General features: G+C 39.6%; 1 protein-coding gene across 1 annotated transcript in view; it reads right to left on the reverse strand.

Annotated features, from left to right (window-relative positions):
* Nucleotides 1-5556: 5556 nt before the first annotated feature.
* The window catches only part of bdh2 (3-hydroxybutyrate dehydrogenase, type 2), a 28755-nt gene continuing 16179 nt past the window's right edge, over nucleotides 5557-18132 (reverse strand). Inside the window, exons 4-10 of the mRNA XM_071387470.1 lie at nucleotides 14421-14517; nucleotides 13738-13846; nucleotides 9472-9532; nucleotides 7047-7160; nucleotides 6556-6614; nucleotides 6216-6308; nucleotides 5557-5959 (exon numbers count right to left, since the gene is read on the reverse strand). Coding sequence (XP_071243571.1) covers nucleotides 5906-5959; nucleotides 6216-6308; nucleotides 6556-6614; nucleotides 7047-7160; nucleotides 9472-9532; nucleotides 13738-13846; nucleotides 14421-14517 — 587 coding nt within the window. The 3' untranslated portion in view covers nucleotides 5557-5905. The remainder of the gene's footprint in view (nucleotides 5960-6215; nucleotides 6309-6555; nucleotides 6615-7046; nucleotides 7161-9471; nucleotides 9533-13737; nucleotides 13847-14420; nucleotides 14518-18132) is intronic.

An 18132-nucleotide genomic window follows, 5' to 3' on the forward strand; every position in this document is an offset into this window, starting at 1 on the left:
AAGCTTGTGGAAGGCTACCCGAAATGTTTGACCAAAGTTAAACAATTTAAAGGCAATGCTACCAAATACTGATTGAGTGTATATAAACTTCTGACCCACTGCGAACGTGGTGAAATAAATAAAAGCTGAAATAAATAAAAGCTGAAATAAATCATTCTCTCTACTATTATTCTGACATTTCACATTCTTAAAATAAAGTGGTGATCCTAACTGACCTAAGACAGGGAATTTGTACTAGGATTACATGTCAGGAATTGAGAAAAACTGAGTAGATGTATTTGGCTAAGGTGTATGTAAACTTCCGACTTCAACTGTACATGTAAAACCACTTGATGATTGGTCACTGACCTCCCTCCATAGTGCACCCATTAGAAATGCTATTTTTCATTTATCTGATTTCCCATTAATATTTCCTGTGATAGATATAATTTTCAATAGATCACTGTCCATATGAGCTATAGATCTACAATGTGGTGGGTTCTTCGACCTCACTTATAAAGGGTACACCTTTTATTTTTTCAAAATTCCTGACCTGTGGTTATTAATTAATGTACAGATTTAGTTTTCAATAGCTTCCTGTCCAAATGACATGAGTGTGGTCTATGGCATTTCAGATTTAGATATGATAATTTATCAGAAAGTATTTTGGATGTACTGATCTACTTTTTTAAAGTAACTTTAAGAAGTCAACAATTTTTTTCAAGGGTAGCTTTAGTGTATACCTTTTTCCAGTGTGAAGTAATTGGTAGCTTGGTGAACTATGTTTTCACAGTAGCTTCCCCGACATTGTCCTATCTTTTTTCGGAACCACCAACAAAAAATCCAGAAATTGTACGTTTATTAAGAGCTAGAAAATGAAATAGTGCCATCAACATGTTTTTCCAATTACACAGTGAGGAAGTTTCAAAGGTATAGCACACATTGAATTTACACATTGAATTTAAGCAATAATTTAAGCAATAAGGCACGAGAGGGTGTGGTATATGGCCAATATACCATGGCTAAGGACTGTTCTTAAGCACTCCGCGTTGTGTCGTGCTTGAACACAGCCCTTAGCCGTGGTATATTGGCCATATACCACAAACCCCCGAGATTCCTTATTGCTATTATAAACTGGTTATCAACGTAATTAGAGGAGTTAAAATAAATGTTTTTTCATACCCGTGGTATACGGTCTGATGTACCACGGCTGTCAGCCAATCAGCATTCAGGGCTCGAACCTCCCAATTTATAATGTGTATTAGGTACTTTAAAGTTTAATAAACATATGCACACTTTGTACTACCTTGTCTCTATTCCTTTTGAATCATTATCCATTGAGTCATCGTTTACTGAATTGTGGGGTGCAACCCCTTGGGGCGGGGAGAGGTAACTTAACTAAATTGTTGCACCTACTCGAGCAAATACAGTAGTTGGAAATATTGCAGTATTGCTTGTCAAAACCACTCAGATCTATAGGGTATAGGGTCTAGGGGTAGATTTGGGGTTAGACCATACACCACTTCCAGGACCATTTGGTGTGTAATACCAAATTTCTAACCATATAGGCTGCCCAGTTTACTTCATGCAGAGGCAAGTCAGCAATTGGGGTGAAGGAATGTAATGTTGCAGAGTGGTCATAGTGACCTTAAACTATGAAATGTTAGTTTTAAAATGTGGAAAGAAGTGGAAGGCGAAAAAACCAAAGCGAGTAATTTAATTACTTGTTACTTTTCTCTTATTCTTATCCGTACCTTTTGAAACTGCACTGTCGGTTAGGGGCTCGTAAGTAAGCATTTCACTGTAAGGTCTACACCTATTGTATTCGGTGCATGTGACTAATAACATTTGATTTGATTTGAGTAAAGGTGCAACAATTTTTTGTGTCATAATGGAAAAGGAAAGGCGCAGTGCTCGCTCACCATTAAAAACAATTTTTTATGAAACAAACTTAAGCAAAACGTTTCAGGATTCATCAATGTCCTTCGTCAAAACAATGACACAGACGGAATGGAAATGTACATAGGTCATAGGGATAAGGGAAGACTTTTAGCAAGGAAACAGTTTGGCTGTCAGTACAAGTAGGTCGACAGGGTAAGCGGTACTGTAGTCAATGGCTCTAACTAGTGGCAAAAAATGTATAGAACACAAATCACAAGAGGGTAAAGATATAAAACCTATGGTAGAATTGGTAGAAAAAAAACCTAGGTAGGAAATATATGATCGAATTATTTTATTATAGTGTCATGCATCTTCATGATGGCCAGCCCACATGGGCTAATAAGACACTGTTGTATTGTTGTATCCAAATAAAAGTATCATACTTTTATTTGCACACATACCTACATACCCAATTGCATTCCTACTGAAATTACAATTGAAAAGCAAAACAAAAACATTTCAGTTATACAACTTATCTTGTCACACCTTCCAAGCTTTAGAAATAAAATGAGTTCTGTTTTTTGTTGTTGCATTTTTTCAAACAAGGTTTCTCTTAAATCATCATATAAAGTACAGTAAAATACTTGTCGTACGCGTATGGCATAGTTTGTACATCTCAACATACTGTATGTTTATATGCCCCCTTTATGTATCCTATAGTTCTGACTTGTTGTACTGGGAGTACACTGTAAGGACGGCCCATGTTCTGAATTCTGTTGCTGGCCGATGAGCACTGATACGTTTTATTTATAATTTCTCTTCATATGACAAGGATAAAAATAATTTGCCAGTAGATTGTCGACTTGATTCATGATGATGACTGCTAGCTAAGACTTTGAAAGTAAGATGTTGACATGATCAGTCCAATCAAATCTACTGTACATATAACATCATTTGATGTCATTTTATCTGTGGCCAATGACCTTGAGCCTTCTTGGAAGGGCACTTGTAATATAACTCTATGGCAGGACACAAAGGGCTGAAATTTTGGATGTCTACCCTTACAAAGGACTTAAACTTGGTGATGACGTACTGTCCCAATGAGTGACAGAACACCAGACATGCCACCAGGGGACTTTTGTCAGTCCCCAAATCCAGAACAAATTCAAGAAAGTGTACAGTATTATATAGAGCCCATATTGCATGGAACCTTCTTCCATCTCATATTGCTCAAATAAACAGCAAACCTGGTTCCAAAAAACAGATAAAGTAACAGCTCGCGGCACAACGCCTCTCCCCTATTTGACCTAAATAGTTTGTGTGGATGCATTGATATGTAGGATACGTGTGCCTTTATTTTTTTTTTATATAGTTCTGTCCTTGTCTATTGTTGTTCTGTATTATGCCATTCTGTATTATGTTTCATGTTTTGTATGGACCCCAGGAAGAGTGCAACAGCAAATGGGGATCCTAATAAAATACCAAATACTGAGCCAATCACGGTGCAATGCTTCTATTTTCTGCTGGCTCGCCCCACCACCACAAAAAGCACTAAGCTATGTTGAAACACCTGCATTTTGGTGCTGCCTTACTGGAGAAAACAAAAAAGAGACCATGTGTGTATGCAGCATTATTAACTGAATGATTGTTTTTTACATTGTTTGAAAACTGATATGTGATATGTATTAATGCCAAAATAACATGCAAAACAGACAAGCCTCCCCCCAAACAGTTGAGATATTTTAATTGTATTATTATTTTGCTAAAAATGTGGGGCTCAAAACAGGTGGGACTCTGCCCTGAATGACGGGTCACCACTGTGTACAGTGCATTCGGAAAGTATTCAGACCCCTTCCCTTTTTCAACATTTTATTACACAATACCCCATAATGACAAGGATAAAAAAAAAATGCAAATGTATAAAATAAAATATTACATTGATATAAGTATTCAGACCCTTTACTCAGTACTTTGTTGAAGCACCTTTGGCAGCCTCAAGTCTTCTGTATAATGCTACAAGCTTGGCACACCTGTATTTAGGGAGTTTCTCCCATTCCTCTCTGCAGATCCTCTCAAGCTCTGTCAGGTTGGATGGGGAGCGTTGCTGCACAGCTATTTTCGGGTCTCTCCAGAGATGTTCGATCGGGTTCAAGTCCGGGCTCTGGCTGGGCCACTCAAGAAGATTCAGAGACTTGTCCCGAAACCACTCCTGCGTTGTCTTGGCTGTGTGCTTAGGGTCGTTGTCCTGTTGTTAGGTGAACCTTTGCCCCAGTCTGTGGTCATGAGAGATCTGGAGCAGGTTGTCATCAAAGGTCCCTCTGTCCTTTGCTCAGTTCATCTTTGCCTCGATCCTGACTAGTCTCCCAGTCCCTGCCGCTGAAAAACATCCCCAAATTTCCAGAAATAAAAAAAACAACCTGTTTTTGCTTTGTCATTATGGGGTATTGTGTGTAGATTGATGAAGGGAAAAAACTATTTTGTAAATTTTAGAATAAGGCTGTAACCTAACAAAATGTGGATAAAGTCGAGGGGTCTGAATACTTTCCGAAGACACTGTAGACCTATCACAAGAAATATGCTTATAAAATCAGGGAAGTGGTGAACTGGAATTCTAAGGAATGTAGCATGGATGATGTGTGTGTGTGTGGGGGGGGGGGGGGGGGGGGGTGTCAGTGACTTCATATTGTGGTTTTTACATTTCCAATGGATAGGAAGCTTTTGAATAGTATCCTTGTATATGGGTCAAATATAGCACAGTAGTTACAGGTAACCAATAAAAATGTTGGGCCATTTAGTGACTGAAGGTCCTTTGCAGTGTGTGTAATATTCATATAGGGCTAATCCTCCTGGATGGGAAAGAAATAACATATTTCTTTGCTTACACGCAATCACCGGTAATGCACTTTTACGACGGTCCCTAAAACACCTTTGCCAGAAAAGTTTGTCCAATTGATTTAAGCCTGATATCTTAAAATTACCCCAGCAATCAGGTCTTTCAAGTTATTGAGTAACAAAAAATAAATAAGACAGACAGGTGAGGAAACTTATTTTCCCATTCACTTTTCCTATTGTAAACAAGTGAGATAGATCAAGTACATTATGCTGAAGTATTTTGGTCTGTATTGTCTTTCGTTATTTGTCGGACCCCAGTAAGACTAGATGTCGCCATTGGTGTCGGCTAACGGGGATCCAAAAAAATCAAATCAACGGTGCATGTGGAGGATGCATAACAAGGTAATGTGGATGGAGAAGTAAATGCGTTGCTTTACAATGACCATCAGGATGTACCCTTTCCATGCATACTAAATATTTGCTCTTTTGGTGACTTGACCTACATTGCATACTCTATGACCATTGCGCATGATTTATGACCTTTATGGGGGGGGGGGGGGATTCTTACGACGTCGCCAGCAGTATGAAGTGAGTTTGACTAAAGGACTCCTGGAACAACTGGAGCAGGAGGCCGCTAAGCTGGAGTAACTTTGACACACAGAGGATCACAGAAAAAAAAACGTTAAAGCTATACACAGTGTGACGGCACAGATGGATAGCGGTTGTCACATGATTGGTTTCACTCAGCCAATCAACTGCTTGCAAATACCCAAACACTATTAACAATAGTGATTATGCTTCACAAACTAGCAGTTACAACACATTACAAAATGTTTTAAATGAGTTACAAAAATAACAGTCAAGTATTGCTTTTCGTTTATTAGCTATATGTAATCATTGTGTCAATGAGCACAAAATCACATGTACAGGTGTGTAAAACTAGTTGATTACAGTATATTATTCTACACAAGGAAACCAGAAGTCATTATTCTTAACAATTATTTTTGAAGAGACTATATTAAATGTACACCACATAATCAAACACTTCATGAAAAATCTGTAAAAAATGTCAGCAGCTTCTGTATGATTTCAAAATAAGTCAAGCTTTTGGCATACCATATAAGGCATAGGCCACTGAAATTTATATTACTGTAATTAACAGTAAGACATGATAGTTTTCCAGAGCTTCCTTGTGCTCTGTACTGTAGGTTCTTCAGAGCCTCCATCCTCCATCAATGATATGCTCAGTTCCAGTGACATAGGCAGACTAGAGGGAGGTGGAATAAACAGTTACACTTTACTTGGATGCTACGTCATAAGGGCGACAACGTCATAACTTAGCTTAACAGATGTTTCAAATAAATTGTTGAAGAACGTAACTAAACTAAACCCCGGCTACATCAGCTGTCATTTAGCACCCAGTGGCATGCTAACGCACGGTAACAGAAACAAAACATTAACCCAACATTCAGATACTTTTTGTTGTTGTTGCTGTGGGCTCTGCAGACAATGAATGCGCTCACCTCGTCTGAGGCCAGGTAGACACAGAGGTGTGCCACCTCCTCGGCAGTGCACATTCGTCCCGTCTTCTGTCTCGCCATGAAGTCTTTTAGGGCCTGCAGAGATGAAGCAGGACATATATCATATAAATATATTTACTATTGGCATCTTTCCAATGGAGCGTTTCCCACTGTGGGTTAAAAGGGCCACGTAAAATAGCCATCGAATCTAGTCAGCGTTGGTACTTCGTACATGCAACACTGACAGAAATCTGTTAATGATTATTTATTTATCAATTAATGCACAGGCTGTCCTGTTATACACTAAAACAATATGACAGTAGTTGTGGAAGGTAGAGAGTACCTGTTCTGGATTAGGCTGAGCCTGGATTCTCCCCCTCAGAGACGGGGTGTCCACGGTCCCTGTTTAGCAGAGAAAACACTTACATTTTGTACATAATCACTATTCTTTATACAGTGTATGGTACATCACAATGATTAAACAAAAACAATACACTTTTCACAGTGCGAAATCTCTGTACTGTGAACTTGTCTCTGGCGTGAGCGGCATGTCAAATTCTTGAAAAAAGAACCAGAGCGTAATTTTAAGATGAGCAGCGCGAGCCACTCGCAGAGCCACATGGCTTTATGCCCAGGTTTCATTGAAATAAATGGGAGCGTATCATGATTGACAAAAGTTCCCTGTCCAGTGTAGCATTCCTGTAAGCAGGGCCTGTAAGCAGTGTTTGTGTTATAATCTAACACAGATCATGCCATTCCTGAGTCATGCTAGGGTATGATTAAAAAGGCACATTAATCAGATTTTATATAAGGAATATAGGGTGAAGTGCTTACCAGGACATACGCAGTTACAGCGAATGCCTTGCTCGAGAAAATCGGCTGCTATAGATTTGGTGAGCCCAATGACAGCAGCCTTGGAGGTGCTGTACACACATCGATTCACCACACCTATGGAGGGAACACACGCAGCCACAAAGGTTTTGCTTGACTAAATACATAGTCAGAGGATTGGATTTCCAATTTCATTGGATGTTCATGATGAATTACCATACTATACACACACATATATACATATATACTGTGTGTGTGTGTATATACATATATACTGTATATATATACTGTGTGTGTGTGTATATATATATATATATATATATGTATATATATATATATATATATATATACACAGTATATATATATATATATACACACACACATACATACATATAGTATATATACAGTATATATCTATTACACACACACTCAGGGTTGGGGAGTAACAGATTACATGTAAGGGATTACAAAAAACAGTAACTAACCCGTTACCAGCTAAAATATTGTAATCAGATTACAGATAATTTTGAAAAACTAGACGATTACTTTGAGGATTACTTCTAAATCCAGAAAGGATGTTCGCGGGAAAAAAATCTTTGGCACTTCTGTTTTCTAAATGACATTCAAATCAGCATTGAAAAAAGCCACAAGTTTAAGTTTGTTCCACCTGAGTGAGTCTGACCACAAGTCAGAGACCACTATGATGACACCAAATGAGTTTGATGGATCGCGGGAAAAGAGGCTTTTGTAGGCTACAGTCCAAGCTATGGCTTCCAATGGTGCGACTGCTGTCGGCATCCAATGACTATCCAATTTGAATAAACGCTTGGAATTAAGGATGACAGCAGTGGTGTAGTCTGCGGCGATACGGATATCCCTTCTTATTGAGATCTACATAGCGCATTGATATGAATCACACTGCTGCTCTCTCATTTAGCTATTTGCACCTCATGAATTGTGGTTGTTGTGGATAGCTGCTCACAAATCTAAATGTGTATTTGATCCCAATAATGGTTGAATTCAAGAAGTTCAAGCTGCACATCAATCATTGTTTTTTAAACCAGTGGACAGCCAGTGAAAAATGCGCTCTTGCAACAGCTGCATAGTGCGGATCCCAACCTATGAAATAAAAGTGGGTCTGCAAAAAAAAAAATCCATAGGCCTAATGGACACATGCTCAAACTCGCACACTTTTGATAGACTTAAAAAGAGGCAATCTGTAGTTGCTACATCCATTTTTGGACTAATATTACTCAAAAAATTGATGTAGCTTATACACACACACACATTGATTCTTGAGGAATATAACTTATAAATGCCTCATGAGCTTAGTTCAACTGTCACACTCCATGAAAACCCAAAATATAAGCTAGTTTTTCTCCAATGTTTGTAAACCTTGTAAATGTAAACACACACTGTGTAGCCTCATAACATGGTGAAAACAATCATTTTGATATCATGGATGGTCAGTCCTTGCATCCATAGCTGTCTATTAATCTGAGAGTGGTTACATTTCTCCAGGCCCATCCCTCAGCTTTTTACCAAAACAGAGGCGGGGCGACCGTTTTGTTACTGTTTCATCTGTGGATTTGCCCTTTAAACAACATCATATTATGAAGATATTTTAAATATATCTTTAAATATATATAAACATATGGCATTTATTTTCCCAGTGTAAATAGCACCTTTCAGTAGTGCTCAAAGCATGCCATTACATGAGCGCAGCATTTATTTTTCAATTTGAATCAATGAGCCCATTCAGTCCTCCATGACAACCAAATCATAAACAGAGTAGTTATGCTCAGGTAAAACAATTTGACTAATCTACACTTCCATATTTCCAAGTCCTATTCTTGAAGATCAAGGGGTATAACATTTATTGGAATTTTGATAGACTTTGGTTATTAATGTAAAGATATAATTTAATCGTATTGTTATATGTAGTAGAAAGCGATGGGTTAGAAGAAGCCTACATAACCAACCCATAAAGTAAAATTGTACATCCATATATGGCCAGCTATGTAAACTTTAACATTGGTTTGTCCTGCAATAGATACCATTCAATTGGTAACATACATTTTTGTCTTCTTCTAATGCCTCTTAAGGGGAAAGAACTCTAAAAGTAACAGAATGTAATCAGAATACGTTACTGAGTTTGGGTAATCCAAAAGTTACGTTACTAATTACAATTTTGGACAAGTAACAAGCAACTGTAACAGATTACATTTAGAAAGTAACCTACCCAACCCTGTACACATTGAACAAAAATATAAACACAACATGTGTTGGTCCCATGTTTCATGAGCTGAAATAAAAGGTCCCAGAAACATTCCATATGCACAAAAATCTCCTCTCAAATGTTGTGCACAAATGTGTTGCATTTATATTTTGGTTCAGTATTACGAAGAAAAAAAAATCGCATCCTTACCTTTTATACTGGAGGCCACAGACGCCATGTTAATGATATTCCCAGACTTCTTGGCCAACATCTGAGTTGAGAAAAAAATTGTTGATCAACAGGACAGCATTATCCAAGTAAGTGATCGAATTTAAAAGACAATTCATCTGTATATATCAAAATGTTTAATTATTAAGTCTACATAGTAGATAACTTACTAAAAAGACACTACGCTATACACATCTTGGACAGGTTTTCACTACAATATCTGCTGCAGTAACTACAAAGGAACGCCCCTACACGGTCATGCCCAATGCATTCGTCAAGTAGTCAAAACAATCGATAAAGGGTTTGGCTCGTGAGACCGCTTTGAAATAAATCTTACTCACAAAAGCTTTATTAAAAGGTTATGTTTGGCAGCAGCAAAACAGTGAGCAGACATCTCCTTTTTATCTACAGTATGTAGGCTATGACATAATTGTATCCAGAACCTGGCAGGTAGCATAGAGTCGACTAGGTGAAAAATCTGTCTGTGCCCTTGAGCAAGGCACTTAACCCTTAATCGCTTCTGTAAATTCGATGACTCGTATTTAGAAACATTTAAGTTATTTTCCTGTAACAAACATATTTTCCGTTTCGTTTAATTAAAAAACCCTTGCCCTACTATAACAAAAAAGCTGGTTCAGCAGTGTCATGACGTTGCCTGCTTGGGTATTGCAAACCCCATCCCCCTCTCCCTTTCCTCCTTCAACCCATGCTGTGATCACAGAGAGACGTCGTAAATTCCTGAGAATCTCCTCATGGCCAAACAGTATTAAGAGAGAGGGTAAACTTTCAGGACAAAGGAATTCTCTTCCACCTCACAGAACTTGAGGTACGAACATATTTCATATTCCTGCAAAAGTATAAAAGCTCGGTGGAGATTCCAGCTATGAACCGGTCCGTTTGTCCCCATGTGGGAAACTCATGAGAGACTGTGGGACTACATTACCATACCGCTGTTTATATAATAACCTCAGATATGAGGTTACATCTGTTTGTTGTATAAAATGAATGAGTGAGTATGATACTGTTTGTATAATTGTGTAATATGATTTTGGACTTTTTAATGAAGAAAAATACAAATCCCTTTTTGATTTGAACTAAACCCGAGGACCCGCCCCTGAGCCAGTTGGGTCAGACATCCAAGGACAGCCCCTTCCTGCTATCTGAATAAAAGCCAACTGAGAAATTACCATTAGACTATGTTTTCTCCAGATTAGGAGAACGAAGGTTAAGTACCATTGCTGAATCTTTAACCATACCACGTGATTTTAAACTCTTAGACGAATAAGAACAAGTCTTTGATATTGACTACTAGTCTGCAGCTAGGAATTCGGTATCATTGAACGCGAAGAAAGACAACCGCGGAAACATCCATTCTATAACGAATGTCACTCTGAACTATCCACAATAACCAGGACAGAGACCGACGACTCTCCAACAAAACTAACTTCTCTCCAACGATCAAGACGACACACCGAGCGTAAATATATATATATTGATTGCAATTGTTCCCGAATGAGTGAGCGTTCATGTGTAAAGGATTAGCATGTCAATTGTTATAATTATGAACTCTAGTGACTTCTGAGTCGACCCCCAATTCTCCCCTTTGTCTAACATGCCGCCATGCCGGTTCAGCCCACTAGGGCATATCTCTCCCATTTCATGTAACCATTGTTAAGTTTGTTTGTTTATTTCTGTGAATTAATTAGTTAGTAATAAATAAATGATTTAAGACAATTGATGTATGGATGACTCATAGTCAAGACTGGATTCGTGCAGATAATCAACAATTTACGACGTTTGGAATGAGACTAACGTGAGGTAAAGTAAATAAATCATTAATTAGAAGACTATTGATCAGATATGAAAATATCTGAAAGGTTATATTGGGAAATTATAACTTTGTAATCTGACTACTTTCCCTGGTGCCCTCGAATTCATAGTTAATTAGTTACGTTACAACTCAGTTGATCGCGTAATCCCTAATTACAGGAATCTTTGATAAAAACTATAAGTCTTCAATTTAATGATAGCAAAGACACGACAGCAGCAATGTGTCTGGTGTGTTTCTTATCCTGGCTATGCACAAATAGCCTATCCATAAATAGTTTTCAATGATCTACTCGTGGCGCTTTTGCCGGCATGCTTTTATATTAGTCAAAATTCACAGACAAGGGTAGAACGTCGAGAAACATTTATGGATAGGCTACTGTGTGTGTGTTTAATTTGGCTTGTATCCATCCCCATATCCAAAGAGCGTCTCTTGTTCGATTACCAAAGACACGCTCCTCCAAACATAGGCTATTCATCAATTTCTCTCCCATAACCCCATATCAACGGTAGGCCTAGGCTATATCTTGTTTTTTCAGAATGTGCCTCACACATACATAACAAATACTAAAGCTCCAGTAAATTGCATTTGACTACAAGTACAATGCGTAAAGGAATCGCTGAAGCCCATTACAAAAATGTTGACTGTCAACACTTCAAAAATATTGAGCAAACACTGGATGTAATTTTTTTAAACTCATTACTAGTCTGTGCTATTTAATAAACTGTAGGATTAATTCACAATGGACTAGGATGAGAATAATCCAGAGAATTAACATAGTAGGTTAGGAGAATGATAATCTCAGTGCTGGCAGTAGGCTATAGGTTGGTATAGGTTCAGGGTGTCAGAAATATTTATTTTCACAACCAGAATTATGGGCGCAGTAGCTGGTGGATGCATTAAAGGGCTGGGTTTTGATTAATTAATTATTTGGTGGTGTTACGTTTAATGCTGCGTGCCGTTGTCTCAAGTTCTGTAGGTTATTGGCGGTCTTTGCGTCGTCATCAACTCTAATTCAGCTGGGTGCACAGAATATTCTCATCCTAGTCCATTGTGGATTGATACTAGTTTAAATAGCATAAGCTCCTATAATGAGTATATGTTTGGAGTGTTGACAGTTAACGTCGCAAATGAGCTCATATAAGGTGGTCAAAATTGCGCTGTCTTAAAGCCAGTTGTGCCCAGTGTCAACTTTTTTGTATTATTATTATTTCAATTTCGTGGTATCCAAATTGGTAGTTAAAGTCTTGTCCCATCGCTGCAACTCCCATACGGACTCGGGAGAGGTGAAGGTCGAAAGCCATGGGGCGACACTTGACCAGGAAGCCAGCCGCACCAATGTGTCGGAGGAAACACCATACACCTGGTGAACATGTCAGCGTGCGTTTTGCCCGGCACGCCACAGGAGTTGCTAGAGAACAATGACACAAGAACATCCCTGCCAGCCAAACCCTCCCCTAACCCGTACAACGCTGGGCCAATTGTGCACCGCCCCATGGGTCTGCCGGTCGCGGCTGTTTGCGACAGAGCCTGGACTCAAACTAGGATCTCTAGTGGCACAGCGATGCAGTGCCTTAGACCACTGCGCCACTCGGGAGGCCCTAGAGTCACAAACTTGATGCTGTCATTGCGTGCAAGGGATCCACACATCCACCATAAGGACCAACTACAATACTTTAGATTACTTGACATACTATAAGTGAAGTTGCCCAAATACTTGTGATTTCTTCGGGGGGGGGGGGGGGGGACACACACACACACACTTCATACATAGTGCCTTTACTTCTAAATGGTAAAACGGATAGAAATTACAATACCTTAAAAAAAGTTACATTCTGTACTGTCACCCCATATTCATAATTTAATCTCAAATTCAAAATGCTGGCGTAAAATAAAATAAATGTACAGTGCCTTCAGAAAGTATTCACACCCCTTTTCTTTTTCCACATTTTGTTGTGTTACAGCCTGAATTTAAAATGTATTAGACTGGGTAACTGATCTACACCACAATACCCCATAATGTCAAAGTGGAATTGTTTGTAGATTAAAAAAAAAGAAAAGATATTGATAAAGAAAATGAATAGCTGAGACACAGAGACACGTACAAAGCTCTCCCTCGCCCTCCATTTGCTAAATCCGACCACAACTCTATCCCCCTGATTCCTGCTTACAAGCAAAAATTAAAGCAGGAAGCACAAGTGACTCGGTATACAAAAAAGTGGTCAGATGAAGCAGATGCTAAAATACAGGACTGTTTTTGAATTCAGGCTGTAACAACAAAATGTAGAATCAGTCAAGGGGTATGAATACTTTCTGAAGGCACTGTAGCTTCACAGTTGAAATTCATATGGTGAGGACTGTGTGTTCCTTAATTCTGGGGTCAGAGGTCGGTGGAGTAAAGCGGCGGGGTGATTGCTCACCTTGGGCAGGAAAGCCCTGCTCATGAGGTACATGCTGCGGACGTTGACGTTCATGGTGAAGTCCCAGTCCGCCTCCTCGCAGTCCAGGATGGAGCCGTGATGGACAAACCTGGGAGGGGTGATGGGTAGTGGTCAATCATGGATGAACCAAAATGGCGGTGTCTCCAGTCAGCTTGATAACTAGCATTAGCACAATGCCTGTAAGTCTATGATAACTGCTAGCATGCTAGTAGATACTGTAGACTTCCAGTCATTGGCTCACAAAACGTCCTCCAACTTCCTTCATACTGAATGCAGAGACATTAAAATGGTATCCATGAGTTAATCTGACTATGTAAGCAGAATGGGCTTCATTTCCAAAATCCCGAAGTAACCCTTTAAATTGTATTTGCAGTGGTCTTAAAAAGTGTGAAATGTGACCTGTTGAAATTGTGCAGGTTCCCTACGTGGAGGGGGAAAATGTGAAGACAAATAATTTACCTGGTTTACACAAAATAAAATGTAGCCAGTGCCCTAGCTACTTCGGTACAGGGGGCACCTTTTGGAAAATGGTGTGTGATGGTGCAATACATCTGATCTGACTTTTATTAATTCAGTGTGTCATCGATATAATTGAATCAATCCCTCAAAATATATAAATAAGATACAAGTGAAAAAGGAACAGGAGAAAGCACAAAAAATACCCGACAACATTGAACAGCACATCTACGTGGTCAAACTCCTTGGCCAGCGCTTCCACCTGGTCCTTCTTGGTCACATCCACCACCTTAGTCTTGATACCTAGGAGATATACGTAAAATTAGCCACAAAAAACATAGGTGGATGCGGGCTGGGTCATGTGAAGTGATGTGTCTAGATTTTAAAAGTTCTACATAGATTTGGAAATGTTAACCGTGTTGGAGCGTTCTCAACAAACACTTTTCAGACCAGGTAGCTTTTACTCTTTCCAAAGTCAAGACAGAACTTAATTTATTGATATGATAGAGAGCAGAATTTACCATCCATCCAGTAAGACTCAACCATTACTTCCACGGTAATCGTCCCAGTCGTTTACTGGCCAACAAGCTATGCAGTAATGATCAATTAGCTGATATAGCAACTACTGAAACAGGGGAATTACTATCACAACCCAAATTAATCAAAGATTCTCCTTCTACAAATAACTGTAAACCTCTGATTGTATATCCATACCAAGCAATACTAAGTGTTTTTCTAAAATAATTAAACTCTTCTCAACAGAGGAACCCACCTCTCTCGAACTCAAAAGAGCATTGGATAGCATGAATAAAGGCAAATCACCTGGATGGGACAGTATTCCTCCTACGGTCTATTTAAAATGTTGGAATCAATTAGGTCCACTGTTGCTCAAAATTATTAATACAGCCATTCACAAAGGTTCATTTGGGAGAGATGTGAATACAGCAGTAATTTCACTTTAAAAATAAGTTTAAAAAAAAAGGATGGCACCCAGTTCTCACTATCGCCCGTTATCTTTGATAAACACAGATATTAAACTGTTGTCGTCCCGTCTCGAGATTTACTTCCCCAAATTGGTCCACACGGATCAAAGCGGGTTCGATAGAAAGTGTTTATCCTTGGATAACCTCCGACTATTACATATCTTAGATGCTTCATCAGAAACAACAGCTTCTTGGGCGCTATTATCACTCAATGCAGAAAAAGCTTTTGATATACTAGAATGTTCATATCTCTGGTCTTTCTTAGAACATATGGGAATTGGCTCCAATTTCATTAACATGATTAAAATACTACAGTGCCTTCAGAAAGAAGTCATACCCCTTGACTTATTCCACATTTTGTTGTGTTACAGCCCAAATTCAAAATGGATTAAATAGATTTTATTTATTTTTCACACACAACCCTATAGATGGATAAAGTAAACATATTTAGACATATTTGCAAATGTATTGAAGATGAAATCCAGAAATTTCATTCACATAAGTATTCACACCGCTTTTATATGACACAAAATTAAGCTCAGGTGCTTCCAATTTCCTTTGATCATCCTTGAGATGTCACTACAACTTGATTGGAGTCTACCTGTGGCCAATTCAAATTGTTTGGACAAGAAACACCCGTCTATGTCAGGTCCCACAGTTGACAGTGCATGTCAGAGCAGAAACTATACCATGAAGTACAAGGAACTGTCCGTAGATCTCAGAGATAGAATTGTGATGAGGAATATATCTGTGGAAGGGTATAAAACAATTGAGAGTGTTGAAAGTTTCCAAGAGCACAGTGGTCTCCACCATTGAGAAATATGGAACTACGCAGACTTTGCCTACAGCTGTCCCTCCGACCAAAGTGTGCAGGCACGTGAAAGAACAGGCACGTGAAAGACAGAGATCATTAAGGCAAAAGATGCTGTGGAGACTAGTAATGGGAACAAGGAATGGAGCCAAATACAGGCAAATCCTTGATGAGAACCTGCTTCAGAGTGCAAACGACCTTGGACTAGGGCAAAGACTTACGTTCCAACAGGATAATGAACCCAAGCATACAGCCTCCACTCTTCTAGGAAGGCTTTCGACTAGATGTTGGAACATTGCTGCAGGGACTTGGTTCCATTTAACCACAAGAGCATTAGTGAGGTGATGTTGGGCGATTAGGCCTGGCTCGCAGTCGGCGTTCCAATTAATCCCAAAGCTATTCGACGGGGTTGAGGTCAGGGTTCTGTGCAGGCCAGTCAAGTTCTTCCACACCGATCTTGTCAAACCATTTCTTTATGGACCTCGCTTTCTGCAAGGGAGCATTGTCACGCTGAAACAGGAAAGGGCCTTCCCCAAACTGTTGCCACAAAGTTGGAAGCACAGGATCGTCTAGAATGTCATTGTATGCTGTAGCGTTAAGATTTCCCTTCAGTGGAACTAAGGGCCTAGCCCAAACCATGAAACACAGCCCCAGACCATTATTCCTACTCCAAACTGTACAGTTGGCACTATGCATTCGGGCAGGTAGCTTTCTCCAATATCCGGCAAACCCAGTCCGTTGGACTGCCAGATGGATGCATTTCCACTGCTCCAGAGTCCAATGGCAGCAAGCTTTACGCCACACCAGCCAACGCATGGCATTGCACATGGTGATCTTAGGCTCGCGTGCAGCTGATCGACCATGAAACCACATTTCATGAAGCTCCCGACGAACAGTTCTTGTCCTGACGTTGCTTCCAGAGGTTTGAAACTCTGTAGTGAGTGTTACAACCAAGGACAGACAATTTTTATGCACTACATGCTTCAGGACTCAGCAGTCCCATTCTTTTAGCTCGTGTGGCCTACCACTTCCCGGCTGAGCGGTTGTTGACCCTATACCTTTCCACTTCACAATAACAGCACTTACAGTTGACTGGGGCAGCTCTAGCAGGGTAGAAATTTGCTGAACTGACTTGCTGGGAAAGGTGGCATCCTATGACAGTGCCACATTGAAAGTCACTGAGCTCTTTCGTAAGGCCCCTTAACTGAAAATGTTTGTCTATGGAGATTGCATGGCCGTGTGCTTGACTTTATACCCTTTTCAGTAACAGGTGTGGCTGAAACAGCCAAATCCACTCATTTCAAGGGGTGTACTCATACGCGTGTGATAGATATATACACAGTTGAAGTCGGAAGTTTACATACACCTTAGCCAAATACATTTAAACTCAGTTTCACAATTCCTGACATTTAATCCTAGCAAAATTCCCTGTCTTAGGATCACCACTTTATTTTAAGAATGTGAAATGTCAGAATAATAGTAGAGAGAATGATTTATTTCAGCTTTTATTTCTTTCATCACATTCCCAGTGGGCCAGAAGTTTACATACACTCAATTAGTATTTGGTAGCCTTGGGTCAAATGTGTCAGGTAGCCTTCCACAAGCTCCCCACAATAAGTTGTGTGAATTTTGGCCCAGTCCTCCTGACAGAGCTGGTGTAACTGAGTCAGGTTTGTAGGCATCCTTGCTCGCACACGCCTTTTCAGTTCTGACCACAAATTTTCTATAGGTCAGGGCTTTGTGATGGCCACTTCAATACCTTGACTTCGTCCTTAAGCCATTTTACCACAACTTTGGAAGTATGCTTGGGGTCATTGTCCATTTGGAAGACCCATTTGCGACCAAGCTTTAACTTCCTGACTGATGTCTTGAGATGTTGCTTCAATATATCCACATCATTTTCCTACCTCATGATGCCATTATTTTGTGAAGTGCCCCAGTCCCTCCTGCAGGAAATCACCCCCACAACATGATGCTGCCACCCCCGTGCTTCACGGTTGGAATGGTGTTCTTCGGCCTCCACCTTTTTCCTCCAAATATAAATGGTCATTATGGCCAAACAGTTCTATTTTTGTTTCATCAGACCAGAGGACATTTCTCCAAAAAGTACGATCTTTGTCCCCA

This window comes from Salvelinus alpinus, chromosome 2 (assembly GCF_045679555.1).
Source record: "Salvelinus alpinus chromosome 2, SLU_Salpinus.1, whole genome shotgun sequence".
In the NCBI taxonomy this organism is placed as follows: Eukaryota; Metazoa; Chordata; class Actinopteri; order Salmoniformes; family Salmonidae; genus Salvelinus; species Salvelinus alpinus.